The 18,233-nt window shown below is 39.0% G+C and overlaps 3 protein-coding genes across 10 annotated transcripts; 2 read left to right on the forward strand and 1 right to left on the reverse strand.

Moving 5' to 3' along the window:
• Window positions 1-86: 86 nt before the first annotated feature.
• Window positions 87-7,830, reverse strand: Pi3K92E (phosphatidylinositol 3-kinase 92E). The gene is made up of 10 exons (XM_003699228.3): window positions 7,006-7,830; window positions 6,452-6,910; window positions 3,798-4,229; window positions 3,281-3,711; window positions 2,873-3,166; window positions 2,525-2,803; window positions 2,078-2,347; window positions 1,697-2,011; window positions 1,089-1,551; window positions 87-855 (listed from the first exon to the last, which is right to left on the reverse strand). The coding sequence occupies exons 1-10, from the start codon at window positions 7,147-7,149 to the stop codon at window positions 724-726; spliced, it is 3,219 nt and encodes a 1,072-aa protein (XP_003699276.1). The 5' UTR covers window positions 7,150-7,830; the 3' UTR covers window positions 87-723.
• Window positions 4,394-6,450, forward strand: Spindly (spindle apparatus coiled-coil protein 1 spindly). The gene is made up of 6 exons (XM_012279277.2): window positions 4,394-4,884; window positions 4,952-5,252; window positions 5,333-5,453; window positions 5,515-5,827; window positions 5,900-6,056; window positions 6,122-6,450. Exons 1-6 carry the CDS (start codon window positions 4,628-4,630, stop codon window positions 6,197-6,199), a joined length of 1,227 nt encoding a protein of 408 aa, XP_012134667.2. The 5' UTR covers window positions 4,394-4,627; the 3' UTR covers window positions 6,200-6,450.
• Window positions 7,831-8,494: 664 nt separating the features above from the next.
• Nup98-96 (nuclear pore complex protein Nup98-96) lies at window positions 8,495-18,140 on the forward strand. Of its 8 annotated transcripts, none has more exons than XM_012279409.2 (27): window positions 8,495-8,647; window positions 8,742-8,972; window positions 9,099-9,173; window positions 9,242-9,451; window positions 9,542-9,781; window positions 9,878-10,081; window positions 10,206-10,289; window positions 10,425-10,604; window positions 10,701-10,840; window positions 10,910-11,222; window positions 11,297-11,480; window positions 11,614-11,725; window positions 11,793-11,933; window positions 11,992-13,044; window positions 13,102-13,242; window positions 13,304-13,421; window positions 13,480-13,626; window positions 13,692-13,877; window positions 13,941-14,111; window positions 14,191-14,679; window positions 14,735-14,875; window positions 14,940-15,216; window positions 16,044-16,310; window positions 16,403-16,714; window positions 16,783-16,880; window positions 16,953-17,199; window positions 17,302-18,140. In XM_012279409.2, exons 3-27 carry the CDS (start codon window positions 9,143-9,145, stop codon window positions 17,477-17,479), a joined length of 5,664 nt encoding a protein of 1,887 aa, XP_012134799.2. In that variant the 5' UTR covers window positions 8,495-8,647; window positions 8,742-8,972; window positions 9,099-9,142; the 3' UTR covers window positions 17,480-18,140. The 8 variants fall into 8 exon arrangements, with proteins under 8 accessions (XP_012134799.2, XP_076393759.1, XP_012134817.2 ...); XM_076537644.1 differs by having other exon boundaries at window positions 8,742-8,907; XM_012279402.2 differs by having other exon boundaries at window positions 8,526-8,698; window positions 8,786-8,972.
• Window positions 18,141-18,233: the final 93 nt, after the last annotated feature.

Below are 18,233 nucleotides of genomic sequence, written 5' to 3' on the forward strand. Positions count from 1 at the left end.
AACCTCTCTGTTCTCCCTGACGCCGTGGTAGCGAGCGAGCACGCTACTACGACGTTTTTCTTATGGGGCTAATGAAAACAACACGATGAAGAATAACTTCGTTTATTGTTATCGATACAATGGTACTCGGGGTTCTGACATTTGAACGATTCTCTCATCCGAACCATCGAACAAACATCCAGCCTTGAATGGAAAAATTACACGGACTGCTCGAATGACACAGCCACGATATTGCGGCGATAATTTGATACGATTATAAGCGGCATGTCACGAAGCGTTCCTTTCGAACGAGCCTTTTATTTTTGGAAAATTCCCCGTGCGATATCGGCCAATGATATGTACTGTATACGTATTCCGCTTTCCGTCTGATCAAAGGGACAGAGAGGATTTGGGAAGATTTTCGTGTACGAACAAACGGATCGACCCCGGGAGGGTCGGACGGGCAGGCAGATGCGTGCGTGTGCGCTCGCAAAGGGAGATTGGAAAGAAAAATAAAGATGGAAATAATGTACCCGTGTATGTACGCGCTGGCTAACGTGTGCGCCAACGAGAAAGGCAACTGGCGGTGAACAACGATAAATCACCTTCGCAGATCACTCTTTCTCTTCTGTCTCTTCTTTTATCGCCAAGCATCCTATTATCAACGAGGCGCGAGACCTCGATCGTTCTCCTCCGTTGCGCCCTCTACTTCTGCTCTTCAGTATTCTCTATGAGCATACTCCTTCACGTCGTTTTATTGTTCTTCGACATGTTGTGGGACGCCCAGTTTAACGAAGTTTTCCACGAATTACACAGAGCCTCGTCAAATTTGCTTCTAAAATGCTTTTGTGCCTCGCTTTCGGACATCTCGAGCACCTAAAACAATTCATTCGTTAATATCTAAAGATACGACTACTCTATAACTAAATACAGTATTCTCTTCGTAAACGTTAAAAGTTTCAGTCCCCCCTTGTCTTTTGCGTTGCTGTCTTTTTCTGTGTTCGGCTTATTACAAAGAATGTAGTACCTATTCCATAAATGTTACAGTCAGTACCCGAAGTTTTAACATTTACGTAGAGAATACTGTACTATAATATAAATAAATATACCAAGGTGTCCCTTAAATAGTTGAGATCCTTTTCCGAGGATAATTCCGGCAGACCCGTCGATATCATCATAGCGAACAGAGACAATATTAAACCTCCGTGCTGCCGTAAAACAAGAAAGGCTTGCTCGCAATGGCTCTGAAACCGTTGAAATTCGACAGCTTGTCCTTTTTTCGTCTGGCCCTTGTTTATCACATGCACAAAGTCATTGGTCAAGACGAAAGGCACACGTTCGCGTCTGAACCCAAATTTCTCCTTAAAATGTCCGAGTATGTGACCGAAGTCAACGTGAAACAGTTGACCAGTTTTCTTCACCATTATATTGTCCGAATGCCTATCCGCAATCCCGAGCACGTACGTGGCCACGCAATAACCCGCGCAACTTAGAGTAAATTCCTCGATAGCTCTATTCAACGCTGCCTCGGTATGATTATGATCTTTCAGCCAAGCGAGCAAAGAGCCTCGTCTATGAAGATTAACCAGTAGAAAGGAAATGATGAAAACAGAGAGAAAAACTTTTCGATGTATTATAACAGCTGCAATTTTTCCCTTTCTTTTCATTATTATTATTACTTTGTTTCCCCTAAATTTGTTGTTTTCTTTAAACGTACCTAAAGGCGGCTGTCGCAGAGAACGTGCCTTTCTCTTTCTGTATGTTCGCAATCGTTTCCGCGTTCAGAACCACTTCGATCATACCGACTCTGTTCTCCGTCGATATACAACCGTAGGGATTCATCCGCAGGTCCAGACCTTCTCTCTTCCACAGTTTATCCATGATCCGCAACATTTGCAACGTGAGCATGTCCTGTCGCAAGTCGTCACCGTGTTTGAGTATCAAGTAAACGTCGTCGCCGAATGGATCTGAATTTTCGAAAACGAGCCATAGTGGCCGCATTTTGCTGTCCATTACTCGACACTTCTCGATTCTGTAAACAACGGTATGTGAATAACAATCCAAACCACTGTAATGTAATAATCATTCCTAAACTTACTTGATACGTTTCCATCGAAAGCTAGGATCCAAGGGGTTCAAAACATTCGAGAGCGCCTCTTGGCAATGAGGCTCTTGAATAAACTCTTGAAACCCTTGCAAAGCGGCTTTGCGATCTTTCCGCTGTTTGATCTGTTCGGAAGCGCATTTCAATTTACCTAGGCACTCCATTTGCTTAAACAACGATCGCATGTGCTGCTGACTTCCCCTACAGTAGGCTTCTAATATTAAGCCGAAGCGAACGGATACGGCGCCCACTTGCATCTCAGATCTAATGAAATACCAACTATTGTACGAACATCGTAAAGACGAAAAGCATGATAAAATATGGTGTTGTTACGATACTCGTTGCCACTCGATATACTGAAAAAGCTACCAGGCGAAAGTTAAGAAACAAAGTAACAATGATATCTGCATCTCGAAGGAGTGTCCTCCGAGTTGTACGAACCTAAGATGCCAGAATAGAAAATGACCGATTCTCCGGTTGTTCAGCGCGCGTCTAAGCAGGAACTCCGTCAGTTCACAGGACAAGTAATTCTCGTGTTTTAACGCTTGCACCAGTTGCAATAAATATAAGCTCAAGTCTTCGTCGGTGACGTCCATTAAACAACGCACGGCGAAACTTCGAACGTTCTGATCGGCGTAAGCGTAGTCCAATAATTCTAGAGCCTTTTCGACCGGTAGCTTTGGCCACTGCTGTACCAATGCGGTAGCTTCAGCCACTTCCCTGTTCAGAATTAAAAAATAATTAGATATCTTGATAATTAATAATATGTAATATATTAATATTCTTTACCTGTGATCGTTCCACTCCACGCAGTGCAATAATTTTGCCAACAGCGTAGGGATCTCATGTAGACAGTGGTGTCTCAACGTCCACATTATCTTTCGTTCCTGCTCGTGGAGCTCGTGCAACGGGTCCCTGTCCGCCAGCAGCCTAAGTTGTTCCAACTGCTGAAGCTTACCAACATCCGACTCTTGATCAGGTTCTTCCTGAATCGAACGTTCAGAGGAGGACTCCCGTAACTTCCTCGCGTACTCCACCATCTTCTCCGGGGTTGGATAAAGAACGGATTTCTCCTTTCCATAACTACCCAAAGTATCAAAGAAGAGCAGCAAGACCGAAAAAAGAAAGAGGAAACAAAACAGAGAAAATATAATAAGATTTAAAATTACCGAGCAAGCTGTTTTAAGGACTACTTACTTTGGAAACGTTAACATCAGAGCTGCCGCTCTGTCTATGTGGGGATTCGACACTACAGTTCCGAGAGGATGAAGAAGATCGTCGTTCTGCATATCCTCGGCGTACGTCCATGTGTAAAGAGTCATTGCGCCCGTCTTTAATTGAGACTTAAAATCGTATATTGTTGTATTAGCCCAGCATAGTGGATTTATAAAAAACTCTTGTTTGGTGTCCCTAACTAATCTACGACTCTTCAGTCCTTTCGCGGTTTTGCTAATTTCATAGAGAACAAAACACAGCCTTGCCATCCGCGGTATGTCTCGCACTTTAATGTCGAACCTCAGGGTCTCTTCCCATTCACAACTACCGTCGGCGTTCACCACCGTCTCTTTTGTCTTTTGACTTTCGCACAGAGATTTGCCGCCGTGAAAAAGTCCAGCTTGGAGACCGATCTACAATTACCAAATAAATTAATGAAGAGGAGCTTCTATTATAAATATAGAATTTTAAATATATAATATATAAATATTAAATATACCTCTACGGTACGATGAGCAGCGTCGCAATTCAATCTTGATATTTCATTCACGGTAAATACAAACGGTTCCTCGATCTTCCAAGCTGATACGTGTTTACCTTTCTTCCGGAGCGTCAACGTGGAAAAAGAAGGCCTTGTACGTTGCAACGCATCCGCTTCTGCATTTTCTACCATGTTCTCCTGATCAACGGAGACACTATCTCTGCTTAAAGTGACTAACGTAGGAATAATATCTTTCGCTAGACAATCTTGAATATAACTAAACTGTATTAAAGGATAATCTCCTATTAAATATTCCTCTTGTCCGCAAACCTTCAACGTAAAATCGTTTGGATGTCCCCTAGACATCAGAGTGTTGGCGCGTTTATTTAAAATTGTTACCAGTAACTGATATGGGGTCGTGGTGTGTGATGTTTGAAACGTGAAGGCCGTCTGAAATTATAATAATCAAATTTTAATTTAATTTATAATTAAAAACATTGTGTTCTTTTTGCCACGCATATTTTTTATTTAACAAAAATTTAAACTTAAATTCCCCATATTAAATTGTACCTATGGAGATTTTATTTTAAAAACACTGTCATTTCCCGCCATTTCCTCTTTCTCCGTCCCCCTCTAACGGTCACTCTTTGTGGAGAAAATGGCACAGAGGACGAAAAGAGAGGAAGTAAAAAGGAAAGGACAAAATAGAATGGAGGGGGAATCATCCAACAAAGATGTCTACGGCTTATATGTACAACACAGTTCGCTGAGTAACGGTCAAAATTAGATCGATTTCCAAAGATCGTTGTTTTCATACTTCAATTCTTCGAAAAACAAAGTCCTGGAATATGTCGACAAGTACGTTAACCGACGAGGAGAACGAAGAATATGTCACAGAAAATCCGGAAGGAATTAACAACCGTTCCTCGGCCTTATTAAAAACTGAAAATGAAAAATACCGGCAGGAAATTCATAATTTAAAACGAAAACTCGAACTGAACGAGACAATGCTGCGAGAGGTTCAAGAAGCGAACGAAATGCTTGAACGCACCCTTGATCAACGTGTCTTAGAAAAAGATAAAATTATTTCCACGATAGAAGAAAAGTAAATTATTTTGTTTACGTTGCTAACCTTTCCTTACGCCTCTTTGAACTTTTCTTTTCCTTTCTAGACATCGCGCGGCTGTGCACGATTATGAACGCACGATTTCCGATCTTGAAACGACAATAACGAAACAAACGACCGAAATAGAAGAACTCAAACAACACTTGAATCAGAAAGAAGCCGAACCCCTAACGACCACTACCGATCAGATTTTAAATGCATCGTTCGAAGCTGCCAATGCTTCCTTAAACGATCAAATCAATGAACTTTTATCGATCATTCAAGAAGAAAGGAAACAGTACAAATGCGCTGAAGACGCGATCGAAAAATTGCAAAATCGGTGCGACGAACTTGAAAGTTATTCTAATGTAAAAAACAGATTAACGCTATTGTTTACAGTAAAACTATATGAAAGGTACAACTGTCAACTGTCTTTTTTTATCAACAGAATATGAAAGAACGATTAGACGAGAAAACTAGAGCGTTAGACGATGCACGTGCAGAACTTGCTTTGAGGCATACGGAAACAGCAGCCTTAGAAGCGATTCCTACGCGCGACGCGTGTAAAGGCAAGTACATAGTGATTACATTCGACTACGTTCAATTATAAAGTCAACGTTTAAATTTTAGGTAATTCACTGTTTGCCGAAGTGGACGATCGTCGGCGAAATGTGACAGACAAAATGAACGCGTTACGAGAGAAATATACGGAAATAAAACGTGTATGTAAATCTCAAGCTACAGAGATCAAAATGCTGAGAGCAGAACGTGCTGCAGCCTACAGAAAGTGGGAAAACGATGCGGATCAGGTATCGGCTGTAAACGATGAATTGATTCAAAAATACAAGAACAGAATATCGGACCTTGAAAGCAAATTGAAATTGGAAATCAAAAAGAACGACGATACGAAAAAAGAGGACAGTGGCGACGTAGTATCCCTCCAGTAAGACTAGTTTAGATTATTAGAACTTGTCCATATCTTTTTCTACTCGTTATCCTTATCTTGCGATCGCAGATACTTTCAGACTCTGATGTACACTAAAAACAAAGAAATGGATCAGCTGAGAGTAAAAATTGAAGATCTTTCTACAAAGATGTTGGTGCAAGAAGAAACAAAAATGAACACTATCAAACAGTTGCAGTATTGGCGGCATAAAGCGACTACTTTAGAGGTGATTATTGTCGTTCGTTATTTTTGCGGACATAAAAGTAATCTCGCTAATCGTTCCATTTACAGGCTCAAGTTGCTGCTCTGCAAGCTGAGGCGAAATCGGACGTCACAAATGATGCAGATTGTACAATTTCAAATGAATAAAATCTCCCGCCTATAATCATAGCGACGACTAACAAATATAAATTCGTCAAAAAGAGATTAAACTATTTATTATTAGGAAGCAAACATCTGTTTGGTAGTTATTGAAAGATAACGAAAGATCTAGTTCCAATAAATCTGTGGAAATTGTGTTGTTTATCGAGTATTGAATATCATATTTTTGTAAAATCTATGAGTATTGTTACAAGCATTTTATAAATACTGTTATGATAATAAAAGTATTAGCCTTCTTACCTTGGTGTTTTCAAATTTAGTGACAAGGACGATATTCCCATCTTTTAACCGACATTCAATATTTTTTGGTACATTGGCAGTTGGAGCTAATCGTGTAGGAAACTGATAACGTACTTTCTCCATCCAAGACTTTTTTTGCCTTGCCATTGCAACTTCATCTCCTAAGACACGCATTTTCCACCTAAAGTCATTCACTTCAGAATTTTTTAATGCCGCGAATTCGTGTAAACCTTTCCCAATGAGAAGACCAATTTGGGAATCTAAGTTTCTATCACTTTTGACACCTTCACGTTCTATAACTTTAAACACGGAACAAAATGGTTTTATATCGCACAGACGTCTAGTTTCATCTCGTAGTTCTTCTGCTTCGGCGTTAGAATTAATGCATGAAAATACATAGGACGGAGCATCTTTTAACGTGCCATGAAGAGGATACTTGCTGGCTTCGTCCCACAAATCCTGCATGAAAATACACAACATTATTGATCGTTCAGATCCATTCTGACAGCAACGAAACAACATTAATCTATCATATTTTATCAGACATTACTCACCTCTTTTATTTCAGCCAAAGTAATATTTCGGTTAGTTTCAAATGGTATAACGACCCCATTTGGCATCAAACAGGTCAGTTCAACGACTTCTGTGGGTGACTTTGCCCAAAAATTGTAAGTGTATGCGCTTGGTATGTGTACCATGATGTCAGATGTTTCGGATAGTACGTGAAGAAATTCAATGAAATACGAAGAAAAATAGCTCGGATATAGTTAATTTGAGAAAGAAAAGCGAAGTGTACCGTTTAAGTCGCATCGCGACCAGAGATATCTTTCTTCCTTCGAGCAAAGTGTCCCCATCCGAATGGGACAAAAAGTCGCATCATAAAGAAAACGGTCACACGGTAAACGTTTCTATTTTATGAACTTTTTTCCCCTCATTTTTATATTCGTACCTACACATATGTATATATATCTTTATATATACATATATATGTAAATGTATATATATACAGATATACAATTTCAAATTTTATTCGAATCTTGATTTTATTCGCTTTCAAATTCAGGCGAACTAGTAAACTTGCATGGTTACTCGTGTATCGGCATTATCGATTGAAGTAAAAAAATGATACATCCTCGTCTACTGTTTACTTCAAAGCAAAGCAAAACTTTGTTTCACTCGAATCACGAATGAAAACTGCTTGCCTCTGTTTGCGATTACAGGCAGTAGTCGGCCATTATTTCTACAAATGCATTCTACCTATACTCTATCTGTATATACGCATACAGATATACATGATGCGCGTATGAACTGACAAATTAGTCTGTTTTTCTATTGGATGACATACCGATCGAATTGTTTGATACAATTGTTGACTGTTTCTCATCATTCAAAGTATGTATCCGAAGTATATTCAATTTACTAAGCAGCACCTATCTGCAACTATACAATGATCATTTAAAACATTTATCACATCGTAATTCTAATGTAGAATATAAAAATATACTGTACCTCGTGAGAGAAAATCTAACTAAACTATTTGCGCAGCGTGACAGCTAGGGAAATTTTCAACCACGTGATGTCTCTCTATATTCTGTTTTTACCTTCATGGTTATAGATATGCTAGGTAAAAATAAATGAACAGCGGGAACTGATGACATCGTAAACATGAGCGCTGTAAATACTATTATATCCAATTTCTGTATTATATTTATTAAATATATGAATATAGAACAAATACTTCTTCTAATGAATGAAATATGCTACAATCAAACAAAATTAGAAATCATGAAACTATATAAGCTCTAAGACTATATTTTTGACATCGTGATCGCCGCAATGTGCATGCGCGTTGTCATGGACTATGTTATATGTAGAACTGAAAGTGTGAACATGCGCAGAAAGAATCTGGTTGCATACAGCATGACATTTTTTGAATTTTAAATAGAAAGAAAATATCCCTATATATCGCAGTTTCTGGCGTTGAATTATCGAGTTGTTTCGAGTACACAAGCCAATCAAACTTGGTTATATGATTTATATATAGTATTTTTTTCCATCTATATTTTGTCCAGCCTGTTATTTCTACAGTACTTCGAAATTACAAGAAATGCACAAGAACTTTCTGTAATATATCGATCGATTCTCGAGATAGCGAAATTGCGACGTTGATTTCGTGTGTGCGATGCATTCTTATCAGTAATTGCTTATAATTATTGATTGTTTAAACATAAAGAATTATGCAATCTGGTAATTATCCTACTTTCTATCATTTTGCTTGTTAAATTTTCAGGTGTTTATAAGCAGTGTTTATTCGATAACCTCTTTGTTGATCAGTTTTTTGTATTGAGATATCCTATAACGGGTGAAGTTTACATGAAATTGATTTAAGAGGAATATTACGAAAAATGTTGATGTGTTCCTAACGACGTTCGGTGAACGTATCGTTTACATGCATGGTAAATGACAGCGCGTGTCTGTTTATGTCTGTCCTATTAACGGTAACTCCAACTTAACGATCTAGGTATACAACTTAAATTTTTGTACAAGTTTAACACGTCTATAAACGTATACGATTAACTTATGTTTAAAAGAACAAAATGCAGTCAAATTTTAAATATTTAATTCTATTATTTTGCTTTATTTATAGGTGGTGGTAGTGCTACGAATAAGTAGAAAACACCAGGTTTCAAGATGTTTGGACAATCAGGGAATACGTCATTCAGTAAGGAAATTAAATAATATTTGGTATTCATTTTGCATTATATTTAATACAACTATGTATTATTTCAGCTGGTTTCAACGCAGCAACGCAGTCCAGTCCATTTGGACAATCCGCGTTTGGTAAACCAATTACTACAACAAGCTTCGGCACTGGCACAGCACCAGTCTTTGGCAGCAACAATGCCTCTTTGTTTAGCTCAAAACCTGCAGGCTCTACCACTGGTGGCTTGTTTGGTAATACTACAACACCGCCTGCATTCACTCAACCATCTTTTGGAGGTATAAACCTTGTGTGATAAATTGCTACTTTTTGAAAAACCTTGAGCTACTTATTAAACAGCAATAATACATTTCATTTCTTGTTTACAGGGTTTGGTACAACTAACACTAACACCAATTTATTTGGTAGCCAGCAGACTGCAAGCACAAATCTTTTTGGTACAAATACTGCAACTTCTGCTTTTGGACAATCAAATAAGCCAGGATTTAATTTTGGTGGAAACTCTGGGACAAATTTATTTGGACAGCCCCAACAGTCGACTCAACAAACTACACCTTTTGGACAAACTAACACTGCTGGAAACACAAATTTATTTGGAACAACACCTGGTAAATATACCCTTTGATGTTTATGGTCTTGTGGACATCACTGTAATAGAATAGATGGAGAAGCTACAACATTAATATGTTTTCACAATAACATAGGTTTTGGTAGTACAAATACCACCACCACTGCTATGACTGGTACTGTAGTTAAATTCACTCCTGTCATTACTACTGACTCCATGTCGAAAAATGGTATATCTCACACAATATCGGCGAGACATTGCTGTATCGCATCGATGAAAGAATACGAATCAAAGTGTTACGAGGAGTTACGTTTCGAAGATTATTCCGTTGGACGAAAAGGTATTAATACGAGATAACCAAAATTTCTGTCCTTGTAAAATGAATTAAGATAGCTTTTGTTTGTATATTTAATTGTTTGGTGTACATGTATATATATCGTTTGTATGTTTTCTTCGCTGGTCAGGGCCCAGTACAGGAATTTTTGGTACTCCCGCACAACCTTCACCTTTTGGTACTGCAGGGGCAGGTACTAGTACAGCAACGACGGGTAAACTATTATAATTTATCTTCGTATATTCATTAAACGCCGTATCTTTTAATAACATTCAATGCAGATGACTAAAAGAAATTTGATGACTTTTCTTTCACTTTAATTTACAATGTCCTTCCTTGTTTTGTTCAGGTTTTGGTGGAATGAGCAGTGGCTTTGGAACGACTACTCAATCTGGATCAAGTGGACTTTTCGGGAAGCCTATGACAAACTTTGGAACACCTGCTACTACAACTACGAATAACTTTGCTTTCAATTCTACTCCAAACACAAATTTATTTGGTAGTAACACTCAGAACAAACCATTCGGTAGTAAGTATTGATGTTTTTAAGTGCAATGCTATCGGTAGACTCGATAACGATCAAGTTGCAAGACATAGTAGGTTAGTTTTTACAAAATACAATTAGTTTCATCTACAGCAGCAGCGCCAACCCCACTTTTTGCAACCAGCAATACTAACCAAACTGCTGGTGCAGGTTTTGGTGGCATTAATACGGCACAGAACACCAGTTTTGGATCCACTTTTGGCTCGACTCAACCAAACCAGGTAATGGCAAGAAGAAATATTTATACGTGTTACACATGGGATCCATCGTAATTCTACTTATGTTTATAGAGTATTGGTTTGTTTAATCAAAACAAATCGGCTTTCAACGTACCAGCTACATCGTCCAGCACAGGATTCACCGCCTTCGGTCCACCCGCCAGTAATACGGGTACCTCCTTGTTCGGTACTAAGCCCGCTGGAACAACAGGGTTTGGAACGACACCTACTTTCGGTTCGACTACGACGTCCACTTTCGGGAATGCGACAGGTTTCACTGGTGGTCAAAATCCTGGTTCTTCGTTATTTAACACACCTTTTAAACCTGCAGGACAAACAACTGGGTTCTCTTTTGGTACTACTACTGCACCCACCACTGGACTTGGTATATTATTTAAATAAATAAATATAATTCATAGTTTCAATATAATTAAATTTCTAATTTAAATTATTTCTTAGGCACAAATACAGGATTGCCATTAGGTGGTGGTAATACATTGTTTGGACAACAAAAGCCAGGAGGTTTATTCGGAAATACTGGAAGCAATACAACCTTTAATTCGTCGACATCTTTTGGATCTTCGACGTTCGGAACTGGCTTGAACGTTGGAAGTGGCATTGGAATGGGTTTAGTCGGCACCGGGTAAAGTATCGTATTTTTCGATTTATTTATATTTGAAGCATTTTCTTGTTTATCTGACACTTTTTTTAAATCTTATAATCTTTTTCCTCTGATCTGCTACCTTTCCCTGCCTCTCTTTCTTTTTCTGTCACAGAACCGCAAATAATCAAGTAAAGAGTTCTGGAACTGTACCTGTGCATCAACAAATTTTAGCTTTAGTATCAGCACCATTCGGCGATTCGCCGTTACTAAAGAACCTTCTACCGGTAAGAAATTAGGTTAGGTTCACCGTTTCTCAAACTTTGCATTCAAAAAATATATCTTGTATTTTAGGCTTCTGGCAAAACGGAAGAATTATTAAAGCCCGCAAATACACCTTCTAAAATAATAAACGGTGCGCAATACAAAGTCACAGCAGATAATAAATCTCCAAAAATCAAAGCTAAAGTGGTTACACCTGCCCAGTTATCAAAGGTAAGTCAAAGCGAATAAAATTATGAAATGTGCTTTATGTACGTATGATTTCTCGTAGAAGTCAATGTTCGAAGGCCTCGAGGATGAAGATCCGCTCTCCGAAGCGTTCCAGCCCCGTCCGAACGCGAAGCGCTTAGTGTTACGTCCAAAATCGATATCAAATTCCATAGTTTCGTCGTCAACGGAAAACTCACCGACTGGGAAAAGTGTGCAGGCTGGCAGAGCCGAGGAAAAGGACACTTTGTCGAACTCGTACATACAGAACACAACTGTCGAAAGCGTAGATAAAGAAAATCATAATCAGGATAATAACCGGCACTTAGCGAACGATCGGAGGTCCTCTACGTCTTGGTTGAAGACGAGTATTACGCGTAACTCGACGACAAAGAATTCGGACGATGACATATACGAGGGTGAACGCTCACCGTTCTCCGGTCCGAACGTGTCGTCCGAGGGAGTGATAAATAATACCATTACCGAACTGCGACCTTACGCTAACGCTAACCACGGAGATCACTCGTGTGCAGAGATCAACACTTCGGCTGACACTTCTCTGAAGAATACAAGTGCCAACGATAAGAATTGTACGGACAATATATCTCAGATCACCGACTCGAGTCACGAATTGGATGACAGTTCTTTCTCGATCAACCAAACGCCCAACTGGAAAATGAACGCAGCGAACGTAATACTGAAACGCGTGGGCTACTACACCATTCCACCGCTTGACAAATTGGACGATTACGTTCGCGGAGAAACGTGCATTGTACCACATTTCACGGTTGGCCGTACGGGTTATGGAAACGTGTATTTCCCCGACTCGTTTGATATATACGGTCTTAATTTAGACGAGATCGTACATTTTCGACATAAAGAAGTTATCATTTATCCGGACGACGAGAAAAAGCCACCGGTCGGCCAGGGATTGAATCGAAAGGCACAAGTCACTCTGGACCGAGTTTGGCCGCACGATAAATCGCTGCACAAACCGATTACCGATCCTCGTCGATTGAGCGCAATGGATTACGAAGAAAAGCTACGGAGAGTGTCCGCGAAACACGACACTAGATTCCTCGAGTATCGACCTGAAACTGGCTCATGGGTTTTTAAGGTAATATTAATTATTTTTCTTTTCTTTATTCCAGTTTCTAACATATGTTTCCTGCAGGTGGATCATTTCTCAAAGTATGGTTTAAGCGATTCGGACGAAGACGACAGCAACGGCCCCCCCATAAATGATCCAAAGAGATTGAAGCTATCTAATGCTGCACAAAAAACTGCAAATAAGTTAGAACAATCAAAAGTCCCTGTAAGTGTTATATTGTACGATTCTCAACGTAGACCGTAATTACAACTTTTCTTTTATACAGAATCAAAACAAGGACGCTGCAGTTAATAACAAAGATGGCGTAGAGTTCTTTATGATCGACGGTGTTCTTTTTGATCGAAAAGCCACCAAACTTTATCGAAATCGATCTCATCGAACAGGTAAGTAATTCTGAAATATTTCATGACAAGGAGATAGTGAAGAACATAAATCGTTTAGATCGCAAACAAGTTGAGGAACAACTACCGGTTAGTCCGACCGGAGATAATGCTCGTATTTTGGGCACTGACAGTCATAAGCTTCAACTGATGAAGGCCAGTTTCTTTGACAGTAGCGACGAAGAAATTAACGAAGTTTATGATCAAGGTAAAAAATGATTCTATCCTATTTGCTGCTAATGTTTATTGAAATTAATTATGCTTTTATTTTAGATTCACATCGTGCCTTATTTCCTCCTGGTTACAAAGGTACTGTGAGAAGTTTCAATGACAGTCTGCAAAAACTAGACGAAACTGAAAAATATGAATTGACTTATAGTCCAACACCTCGATTGAATTTGACAGTGCAGCGCACGCAATCTATGATTTACGACGATGAACCGATAATTTCGAAGACAGGTAAAATTGCGAAACATTACTAATATGCAAGTTATATTAAGTATAACGATATTTGTATTGTAGGTAGCAAGTTGAAGGACATTACACCCACGAAAACTTCAATGATCTACAGAAAAAGTTTCCCCGATCCACTGATAACTCCGGTAACCTCAATTTTGAAATTACGTTCAGAAGTGATCCCATTTTCCAAGTCTATTATACATATGCTCGAAGCTCGATGTATTGCTGGAACTGGTAAAATATCCATCGATTATTTTCTTCGTAACAAATTTCTACTCATACAAACGATACATAAACGTACGTTCGTTTAAAGAGATACAGTTTGGAAGAAAGTTTAAACCAAGTTGGGGACGTGGCTTGACGTTGCTCACACTAAGTACGCAAGAGCAGGCAGTCAAAGTGTTGTTACACAGTCCGTTCAAGGAAATTGGATCTTACGTTGGAGGTCGTGCATTGGAAGATACATCGTCTGCTGCGATAGTTCAACGCATACAGATTTTAGGTGGTAGTGGAACAGACGAAGAGCAGGAGATATTAACAACTGCACTTTCTTCATTCAAGAAAAGTATAGAAGGCCATCTGAAACTGCAGTTGGCGCAACGTCTGATAAATCACGAAGCAGATTGTCCCTTGTTCGTTGTGGACACAAATGTGAACAAAGCGAGTATCGCTTTGCATGAACATTGTAGCTTAGCGGAAGAATTCGCTGATCAAGATCGCAAAGATTGTTTCGCTGCATACGTTGTTAACGTTTGGAAGCTTTGTGTCGCTCTTTGGGGTATTCTACCCGAGTTAAGCACAGGTATGCTTTACCCATAAATATTTAAATCTCGTTACTATTTCCTCTTCGCTTTTAGAAAACACAGGAGATCACGCTGTCGTGGTAGCACGTAGAGAAGCTATCGGGGAATGGTTAAAAAATTTTATACGTAGGTCATTGGAACAGCAGAAAGATACCAACATCACTAACGACGAAAGGATTTTGCTTTTGTTATCCTGTATGTACAAAACACTGTCTTATTTTCTGTAACGATTTTTGTTAATTTTGTTCTATTTTCATAGCTTTCGAATTGGAGGAAGCATGCGAAGCTGCGCGAAAAACAGGCGATCACTGTTTAGCTCTATTAATGGCTCAACTGCGCAGCGGAATGCCCGTAAAAGCTTTAATAAAGCACCAAATTGCTTTATGGCAAGATGCGGATGTTGACGAAAATATATCCGTGGACCGATTGAAACTTTACGCACTGATCGCTGGAGAACCACTCGTGTCCAGTAAACATGGTCATATTAACGTTTGCGAGGGTCTCGATTGGAAAAGGGCACTAGCTGCGCATTTATGGTAACTTGTGTAAAATTTAGAGAGTACTTTCTAACATATACAGGGTGTCTCACAACTAGGGTCTCTGAAGTAGGGAGTAGCTGAGGTGATTCTGAATAAAATTTCCCTTTGCAAAAGTGGGATTAGTACGCGTTGAAATACTACCCGTTAAATATCTACGCGCTGGATTACTACACGCTGGATTATTACGCGTTGGATATCCACGCGCTGGATTACTACACTTTGCATTACTACGCGCTGGATTACTACGCGTTGGATATCCACGCGCTGGATTACTACACTTTGCATTACTACGCGCTGGATTACTACGCGTTGGATATCCACGCGCTGGATTACTACACTTTGCATTACTACGCGCTGCACTACCACGCGTAGGATTACCACGGATTACATTATTACGCGTTGGATTACTACGCGCTGGATTACTACGCGTTGGATATCCACACGCTGGATTACTACGCGTTAGATTACCACGTGTTGCATTATTACGCGTTGAATATGCATGCGTTGGATTACTACGCATTGGATATCCACACGCTGGATTACTACACGTTGCATTACAACGCGTTGGATTACCACGCATTGAATTACCACGCGTTGAATAACTACGCCTTATCCGAAGCTGCCGTTCTCGCGTCTGCGCATGCGCAATCCTCGCACTCTCATTGGTCCGTGCTTTTTCTTAACAATTCAAAAACGGAGCTTCAAATTTTTGCAAATGGAAATCTTATTTAGAATCAGCTCTCCCTCATTTCAGTAGTGAGATACTAAATACTAGTTGTGAGACACCCTGCATATTCTTTAAGCTAACGTACGTTGCATTGCAGGTATTTCTCGTCTCCGGTAGCTTCGATAAGAGACGCTCTAGAGCAGTATGAGGAGGCCTTCGACCCAATCAAGAACGAATACCCTTATGCAGCAGCACCTACACCCGAATATAAAGGTGACCATTACGAAATAGAAACAACTAACAACAAACCAATATACGATCTTTGTTTCCATCTGTTAAAATTATTTTGCACCGGTAATCATGCATTGGGAGAGCTTTTGAATCCGGCTACACATACCGCTGATCCACTGGATTATAGGCTCAGGTATTTATAATATATACCTAAAGTTTGTGCCCAAAGTTGCATCAGAGAGTTTTCTAATTATGTATCAATAATTAAACATTGTTCAATTACAGCTGGTTGGTGCAGCAGGTGCTGTTAGCTTTAGGTTACTCATATCTGTCGGAACACGTAGCGACTTTGACGCACATCAATTTCGCGACACAATTGGAGGCATATGGTCTCTGGCATTGGGCCATATTCGTGATGTTACACATAAAAGATGCTGGTAAAAGGAAGACTGCAGTAATGAGTTTATTGCAGCGTCATATCGAAATAGATGATATCGATGATTATGTGGAACAAGAAAAGTTTCTAAAGGAAGAGCTGGGTATACCCTCAATATGGATTCACCGAGCCAAAGCTATGAAGAGTTGCTCGGCCAAGAGGTTAGCCTATTAAAGATATTTACTTAAGTATAGGTTGTCGGTTGATGTTAATTGTCCTCCTTTATTAGATACGGAAAAGCGGCATTTTACTTTATCAAAGCAGAGCAATGGGACACAGCTCATGAAATCATCATCGAGCACCTGGCAGCAGACGCTATAATAAACGGTATTGTCTTGAAAACCTAAAGGAAATTTTCTACAAAGTTATAGTGTTGAATTAATAATTTTCTTTTTATAGAAAATTATGAATATTTGTGTCACTTGTTACGTCCGTTGACACCTTTGAAACATAGCAGCACTATAAGCAAATGGTCTTGTCAAGGAGAACTACTTTGGGAATACATGGAAATAACGATGGACATTGAATCCCTGTTACGAGGCGTTGATCCTCGCGGAATTAATTGTAAATTAGAATCAGTGAAACAGCGATTGAAGCAACTTTCTTATAACATTAATCACTTCCCGTGCCCAACGGCTAAACACAGGTAGATCCGTTAATTTTATCTTAATCTTTCAGAAGTGATCAGTAAAAATTTCACTACTTCTGTTTCTGTGCATTACTTTGAAAACTGTGGCTTCCATTTCAGACTCTGTCAAGCGGAAATAGCAAAGAGGACATTACACTTGGCTAGAAGTTTGTTGCAATCGAACGGATGTAAATCTACGTCGATTCTTCAGCTGGTGTCCCATTTGCCATTGCCAGAAGATTATGCCCAGCAGGAGCTTCGTCCCATCGTCAATCTACGCGTATATGAAAATATATAACGTTAAGCGTAGGGTTTTCGATGAAAATTTATGCCCGTCCCCAGGCATCCTTTCTTTTTTAGCTAGCGTAAATACCGTGAACTTTTACTCGCGAATCTTTGTATCAACGGTAATAGAAACAAGACATTAATGGTGATTATAACGATCGTGTTTAGTAGTATTAGCAATTATCATGTTTAATGACAAAACAGCGAATGCTTATGCATTTATGATATTTCTAAATGTGCAAGGTAAATCTTAATCGTATAATCTATAATATCCGAAGATTAAACGATTTGTGTACTTTGCAAATGTCTCATTAATGCATGATCATCCGCTGTTCATTAATGACAGTAACAGCAACATGGTATCTAACCATAAGTAAACTTTGTAAGTAAGAATGTTTATGTTGTTATCTGAAATATTCTATATGGATTTTTGAAAAATAAGTAAATAAATGAAAAGCAAGAAAAATAAATAACTACGACCCTAAAAAAGTGGAACTTTTTCAACTTCATTATTCAATTAGATTATTTTTTTATTATTTATATATATGTATGCCCAAAGTTAGATACACTGTATTAGCTGTATGAAAAAACCTGTTTTCGTTAGATATATTTTTATATTCACGACGATTATGTATTACATATAAATAAACTTGTTGGCAGGATTTCTAAAATTACATGAATGCGACTTTCATCAAATTGTGAGACATCCCTGTAGCCGTGTAAAAAAAAGGCGAGCTCTATAACCATTCAGACATTCTACGAGCCAA

The sequence above is a fragment of the Megachile rotundata genome, chromosome 11, assembly GCF_050947335.1.
Source record: "Megachile rotundata isolate GNS110a chromosome 11, iyMegRotu1, whole genome shotgun sequence".
In the NCBI taxonomy this organism is placed as follows: Eukaryota; Metazoa; Arthropoda; class Insecta; order Hymenoptera; family Megachilidae; genus Megachile; species Megachile rotundata.